The sequence below is a fragment of the Glycine soja genome, chromosome 11 (genome assembly GCF_004193775.1).
Source record: "Glycine soja cultivar W05 chromosome 11, ASM419377v2, whole genome shotgun sequence".
NCBI classification, from domain to species: domain Eukaryota; kingdom Viridiplantae; phylum Streptophyta; class Magnoliopsida; order Fabales; family Fabaceae; genus Glycine; species Glycine soja.
Window position 1 is genome coordinate 3,383,838 of NC_041012.1, and position 8,251 is coordinate 3,392,088.

Here is an 8,251-nt window from a genome sequence, read left to right on the forward strand (position 1 = left end):
TAATAATATAATATTTGATCTCTCTCCTTAATGTCACGGGAAAAATCGCTAATAAAGCGGTAATATAGTAATATTAAACTCTTCAACTCAAATACGTGCTACACAGGTGTCTCCTAATGCTAATCCGTAGACTATGCCACTTACAATGTGGATAGAATTTTCATTAACACACAAAGCATGATTTTTAAATGTAAATATGATATCTGAGGCTTTGTCTCATATGCCCTAATCTTTTTTATCTCTGTTCCTCCATTTTCATTTTTAAACTTTCTAACTCCACAAAAGCAAGTACCAGAAGAAGAAACCGCGTAGCTGACTCATGCGGAAATAAGAGATTCAGTGCCTTTCTTTCTTCTTTGAAAGGATTTTTAGCAGTCCACTGAACCAAAGGCTTCAACATTAATTGTTGGGTTGCTGCAATCAGCCGCTGTCATGCTTACATAACTTGACCGGCCAAATCCAAATTAATCACCGATTATAGTAAAAAATATATTTAGTCTAATTGAAAATTTCACGATGTCATCTCTTTTACTAATATTGCTCATGTGTGACAATTCACAAAAGCAATTAATGTCCCAAATTGACTTGAAAATAGAGGAATACCTAACAATATAACATGCATATTTTACATAATTAGGTTTACCTTGTCATTTTCTTTTAAATGTTTTTGTGAGGTAAAATCTTATATAATGTGAAAAATGAATATCATATAAATATGAATGAGGATAAAATGAATGTAAATCTCTTCTGTTTTATCTACTTACCTTCAAAACTTCATTGTCACTTTCATATATTTGAATTTTCTGCGTCACACTTGGTCTTATTGTTGACGAAGTGTTAATGTGATAGTTGAACGAACGGTTACAATTATTCTCCGTCAAGGTCTGGTCACATAAACAACAAACCACGAAGGCTTCCACGACGGTATGCCTAGCACTGTACCAGATTTTCTAGAAACTCAAGAGATGTATTCAATTGGGATTTTAAAAACGAAAACATTGGCAGAGTAATCTCTTTCTTCCAATCTCACATTTTTTTTTTTTTTGCTTTTAGGTAAAAATTTATTTCTATTTTTTTTTTCTTCTGGGCTATTGCTGGGTTAATGAGAGTAATAAAAATATAGTCGTTGTTGTTACACAACGTGGCTGAAAATTTGTTCCTGTGTGGCTGTGGCGTGGCTGTTGGTGAATTTTTGCACGACCTATAGGTAACTCAAATTTAAAATATCCATATTTTCAATGAGAGATATGTTACGGAGGTTTTGGAGGGTGCAAAAATTCAATCTTGGAAGTGACTTAAACATGGTCGAAATGATTTTCATTATCCTTTATTATCTACTGTTTCCATGGATTGTTTAAGATAGAAAGTATAGTTGACAGATTCTTTTGGTTCGGTGGAGGTTGGTTCGAATAGTGGAGTCTATTTCTGTTCTGCTATATGAAAAGAAAAGAGACAAAGGAAAAGGGAATTATGAATCTTTTGGACCGGTAGTTTTGAATATTTTTCTAAAAATCAATATAATTCTTTAAAATCTTATAAATTTAATTTTTTTTAAATCTTATAAATTCATAATTTATAAATTTATAAAAGATTCAAATTATAAAATCTTAATCATAAAAGTTATTATAATTTTATAAAGTTTATTATAATTTTATAATGACTTCTTGATTAAATGTGAAGGAAAGATAAATGGCCGATAAGTTAAAATGGGGATAAGTTATTGTTGAAGAGCAATGTCATCAATACAGTGCATAACATAATTTTTCAAATATACTCTTTATTATAAACGACTAAAATTTATTAAAAAAATAAAAATTATAAATTTTAACGAATTTTACTTTTTATTTAATAATATTCTTCTAATTTTATAATTTTTGATAAATTTTTACTATTAATAAAATATGTGATGTAAAAGTGTGTTATTATCCCTTCTCGTAATTAAAAAATAACTGGTCAAACATTATATACAGCGTAGTAAGACGATGACACATAATTAATGATTCCGACTAATTGATTATCTATATAATATAATTTTAACCTTATATAGAATCATGTACAAATGTGCAAGACTATAATTAACTATAATTATAATTACACGAACCATGGTCACCGTGCAAGCTTATAAGAAACCGTTTGATAGGAGAAAAGTTTTTATTTTCATATTTTTCCAAGAATCTAATATTAGGAAACTAAATTATCATGTATATCATAGGTTTATATATTATCATTCATGAACTAATAAAAGATAAAACAACTTGTTATATTTTCTGGAGTATACAATTAGTTCTTGAATTGAATAGTTTTTTTTTTAAAAAAAAAAAAAAGTAAGTTACACTGATTACTTTCAAAGTTGTGTAAATTGACATACACTCTCTCTGCTTTTTTTTTTGACAGGTTCTCTATTTTTATTTACTCTTATACTAATCCTTTTAATTTTTCAAAAATATATATTAACACCCCTTATACAATACATTAATTTCCCTTGTTTGAAAAACATCACATCATGCTCTCCAATAAGAAACGTTAACATAAATGTTAAAAAGTAATAGAGGATGTTTGTGTAGTTTTATGAAACTCCAAAAAAGCTAGTCAGTATAATTCACTCAGTTAAAAAATATTCCTAAAAGTGAAAATTGAAATCAAATTAGCTCAATTTTTTTTAAAAAAAAATGTGACTTAAGTGATAACATTAACATATATTTATGAATTAAAATGATGATAGGTAGTTAAATTTAAAAACTTAGTTTAATATTTTTAAAAATTTTAAAGATAGATGTGGCAAGATTATTATTATTTTTATCCATAGATGTTAAAAACAAGTATAAAAAGATATACATTAACTCGTAATCAATTGTATTTTCTCATGTCATACAAGCGTATGCATCCACCAGGCAGGGCCACTGGGCCAGTGTCTACGGTTCTAGTTACAATTAACATTACTTGAACACCTTGATAATTATTGTATTACATGTTCAGTGCAACCTTAATTTTTGATTATTAAGGGTATTATATTTTTCCTTGGTTAGTATTATTGCTGTTCGAAAGCACAAAAGATCACTTGAGCTGTCTTTGCTTAGAGTTAGAGTAGACTTTAGATGTTACTATAAGGGATTGGACCCTGTCAAAAAGGCCCTCTCATACCTGAATGAAAACTAGGTCTACGATTACGCACGCAAAACATGGAAAACAAGGAACTCTTCCTTTCTGCTTTTTCTTCTTGTTGAAAAGCTAGTAACTAGTTAGCCATGGTTAATTCATTATCGCGGAATCACAAGGAAAAATAGTGAGAATTTATTATAGATGGTGGCCTACCACCAAGACCGTTTCGTTCACTTGTTGAAAACTAGTCTACTTTTGTTTCTTCCACAGCTTTGTTTACTTTCTATTCTATGCACATTCAGAACTAGTAACAAATACTAGTGTTATGAAAATTCAACTTCTCTTGGCTAATAAATGCTTTGTTTGACTTTCATTCATCTACACGTCTAGATAAAACTTAAATGCATTTTGTTTTTAGTGTTATTTTTAATTGAAATTAAAATTATAATATTGTGGTAATGCTACATATTAATTTTTAATGTAAAACTTTATCACACCAATTATTAATAAAGTAATTAAAATTCTATATGGATTAAAAAACAACATAAAAACACTCAATTAAATAGCTGCATTAGTTTGTTTGTTTTTTCTTCTCTATGAACATTATATTGACCTTTGTGAATGTTAATTGTTATCAGATGCGAGATAAAACTCAGTTGATTTAAATTTCAAATTGGGAATCTTTAAAAGTTATGCGTGCATCCCTATTCAAAAAAAGAGTTATGCATCCCTATTAATTATATTATATTAATTTAAAAAGTAAACAAATTTATTATATTTTTAGAAAACAATATGTGGCGATTTTTTTTTTCAAAAAAATAAAGGTGTTTTCTTAATATTTATAATTTAAATCACCCTTCAATTATATATATATTAAAAAATAATTAAATCTAAAAAACAAGGGAAAAACATGTACAGCTCACCCTTATAATTCGTGACGTAATAGAAGTGTTAGTAGTGGGAATCCTAATTGTTGATTGCCATACTCAATAAAGTAATTCTTTAATGTTGTTTAAACGTTTTTTTATAGATAAAGGCCGCTAAGATAGGATTCCAGTGGCATGTTTTATTAATCTAATTAATTTTTAAAGATAATAGTTTGTTTAAATGTAAAGGAAAAATAAACAATAAAGAAAATAACAATCTTTTTATTATTTAAATTAAAAAGGCATTCTTACTCTTTTTATGAAAAAAAATTAGGTGAATTAGATTTCAAAAATTGATTAACAACACATTATCAACGAAAAAAAAACGTTTTTATGAAATATAAATTATTTTTTATCAACTGAATCAATTTTTATTGACGTATTAATACTTTTTATTTGATAATATATAACTAGAAAAATATTTTTGTAAAATGAAAATAATGTTATTCCTTTTTCGTTGGCACATTAATTTTAAAAAAATTCTAAACTAAATATATCATTTTTCCGAGTGAATACAATAATGAGAATTTACACTATTATGTGAATAATATTATGAGTTACTTTGCCGATTACCTGATGTTCCAGGTTATTTATTTATTTATTCTCACTTCCGTTTCATAAACCATACGAAGTCTCAGAATTCAGATTCGTCCAAATCTCATACGTAGTAATTACTAATTATGTGCGGATTAGATACCATACCCAAAATGTCTTAAAAAAATATCATTTTTTTTTACCGTATGAACTGAATACGGAAATTTATAACACTAACATATTTTATTCAACAAATTAGACTAAATTCCCTTAATAAAAAAAGATACCACATGGAAAATCATGCACGTCTCTATAATATATTAATAATTAATTTGCAAGCATGATCTATCATCATCTAAATGCAACTTTAATTTCATAAAAAAATTCAACAAAAAAAAACCAGAGCACGTAAATTATTCTGATAATTTGATTTGGGAAAATATTTGTTGTTTTTATTTTTTATTTAAAAATATCACCTTATTTTAACTTTATTTTTTAATTTAAAAGGTTACTTAAGAAGAGAAAAAACATTTCATTATTTTCTATAATATAAAAACACAAAATTATTTTTATAATAAAAAATACTTTCTTAATAATATTAATCTTTTCTATTATATTTGTGTGATAGAGAGACAAGCAGAAGGCATCAAAATAAATTAGCCCTAATTTACGTGAGAATGTCCTTTTATCGTTAATTGGGAGGATGTGATCAAACTTCTTGGTATGTATCACTTTCAATACCTAAGGATATCAAAGCACTAAGAAGATTTCAAGAATGTTATTTATATATTATTTTATTGATTATTTATATTTATTTTGAAAATAACAAAACAAAAATACAAATTTCAATGCATTTAACTTTGACCTTTTCCTTTCAAAGTAAGAGATCAAATGTGAAGATGGTGTGGTAATTTTTTTTATGTATAAACATTGGCCATGATGATTTAATAACCAGAAAAGTAGTTCACTACTTTATTTTTAGCATCGCTTAAAGGTTTAAAAACTTCCGTAGTATACAACTCATTGTCCTCATAATTTCATCATCAATGGCATATGGCTCGATTCGATTGTTAAACTATTTTGTTTTTGCTTTTTTGTGAGGTAGTTACTTCCATAGGACAAATTAACATGTACACGACCTGGTTCTTTCTCATGCGCAATCGAAGAGCTAGTATTCACTCGTCTAGGCATTACGTAACAAAAGAACCATTCAATGAAATGAGGTTTGTTCACTTTAACCTTTCACCTTTGGTCCCACTACTCGCACCATGCACGAGGTTTACGATCACCACACCCACCCATCCAACAATAATTCATATCCCCGTTACTTCAAAAATAATAATAATATATGAGAGAGACTGCGAAGGAGTGAACGAACGGATCGATCAGAGGATAATTAAATAGTTACATTATTCTTATACATGCTTTTTAATTACAAATATTTTCTTAATAATTTATTTTTCAATTATATAATATATACACACTAAGAAGGACAATAAGAAAAACAGTAGTCTACTTCCTAATTCATCCATTATTTTAGGCATGAAGGAATATCTTTTCTTTCCTTCAATTCACCTTTTGAAACCTTCCAAAGTTCTCTCTCTCCTTCTCGAGGCTATTTCTCTCTCCCCAGCTTCTCCCCCTGTTTATATATAAACGCCATTATTATTATTATCATTATGATCAACTCATAATAGAGATTGGCTTTACTTGAAACTCAGACCAACTGACACACAGAGAAAGAGAGAGAGAGAGAGAGAGAGAGAGAAGCATAGCAGACATGGGAAGAGCTCCTTGCTGTGACAAAGCCAACGTGAAGAAAGGTCCATGGTCACCTGAAGAAGATGCCAAACTCAAGTCTTATATTGAGCAGCATGGCACTGGTGGAAACTGGATTGCCTTGCCCCAGAAAATAGGTATATATGGTCCATTTATATATATTCATCAATCAACACATATCAATTAATATTCCAAAATCAAAATACTTCTCCATACATAATGATTAATTTTACAAACATATACACATAATTCTTAACTTACCAATCATATTTTAGAACACAAATTCAATTCTTTATATATGTTGCTTCTTATTTGCTTTGTATGTGTGTGGTTTAATTAGGCCTTAAGAGGTGTGGGAAAAGCTGTCGTCTTAGATGGCTGAATTATCTTCGCCCAAACATCAAACATGGGGGTTTCTCAGAAGAAGAAGACAACATCATCTGCAGCCTCTATGTTAGTATTGGAAGCAGGTAGTTAAATAAGTTCCTTATTTATTGATCTACAAAACTTAATTTTAATTTGTTATTGAAATTAAGCAGCCTCTATATATGATATATGTTTAACTGTGGATTTTACTTAATTGATCGCTTAATTAGAATTCCTTGGAATACAAACATGCAGGTGGTCAATTATAGCAGCACAGTTACCCGGGCGCACAGACAATGATATAAAGAACTATTGGAACACTAGGCTGAAGAAGAAGCTCCTTGGCAAACAAAGGAAGGAGCAACAGGCTCAAGCTCGCCGAGTCAGCAACAACCAGCAGAAGCAAGATGTCAAAAGAGAAACCGAGAATTTGATAGTGGCTTCTGAAGTCATGATCAATCAAGTTCCCTATTGGTCTTCTTCAGAGTTTTCTTCTGTGCCTATGCCAGTGACCAATGCTTCTTCATTTCAACACTATGGTCTGAACAATCAAACATCTCTCAGGAGCATGATGGTTAACAAACTAGAGGGAATTACATTTTCCAACGATCATCATCAGCAGCCACAGCAACCATACACCAATGGATGTGAAATTCCCTACCTACAAGACCAGGTTTTTCCAACCATGGTAAATCATGTAACCGTGGTGAGTAATGAAAACAATAGTGTCACCTATCAGCCATCAAATATATTTCAAGGGTTTGAAAACTTCCCAAGTGATTTTTGTGAACTGGTCTGTGTCAACCCGCAACAAATGGAGGGTTTTAATTATGGAATGGAATCAATGGACATGAGTATGAGCAATGGTGGTAGCACGAACACGACTTCAACAGAAAGCACTAGTTGGGGTGAAATGAGTTCCTTGGTTTATTCTCCTTTGGTTGCTGACTATGAAGGTTGCCGACAAGGAATAATTGCTCAAGATCATGTTGTTGCTTTCGAAGAGTGTAAGTACTTTGGAATGCAGATGCAATAACGGCTCTGAATACGAGGTGTGTACATGTAAATTTGTGCCGCTAAAAAAAATTGGTACTGGCTAAAACCCTAATGAGTTCACTTTGCCTCACATAATTATTTGTTGGTTTTGTAGTTTCTTGTTTCATTCAAACTGTGCAAGTTTCTGCCATATGTGTTGATACATATTGAGCACAACTCTTTTGTTTTGGGTTTCTTAACGATTATGTTTATAGTCTTATATGTATGGATGCTACAGAAGGAAGAATCTTAATTAGTAATAGTGCGAGGCCCTTGAATTCCTAAATGTGTCAGTTTTCTGCTGCTCCTAGATGATCAAGAGTGCATAGGATAATAGTTTGGATACGTTACATATGTTTATACCACTCGATATAGTTTAATTATGATGACATTTATGATCATATTTGTACTTGAAAAATCTCAGGTTCTCACGGAAATACATGATTGAGTTGTATCTTTCGCATAGTTCTAGCAAAAAGCTGTGGGAAGTTTGAAAGGTGCATAACATTTTG

General features: G+C 29.9%; 1 protein-coding gene across 1 annotated transcript; it reads left to right on the forward strand.

Annotated features, from left to right (window-relative positions):
- The first annotated feature begins 6,091 nt into the window (after positions 1-6,091).
- Positions 6,092-8,025, forward strand: LOC114375087 (transcription factor RAX3-like). The gene is made up of 3 exons (XM_028332837.1): positions 6,092-6,475; positions 6,679-6,808; positions 6,960-8,025. Exons 1-3 carry the CDS (start codon positions 6,340-6,342, stop codon positions 7,738-7,740), a joined length of 1,047 nt encoding a protein of 348 aa, XP_028188638.1. The 5' UTR covers positions 6,092-6,339; the 3' UTR covers positions 7,741-8,025.
- The last annotated feature ends 226 nt before the right edge of the window (positions 8,026-8,251 follow it).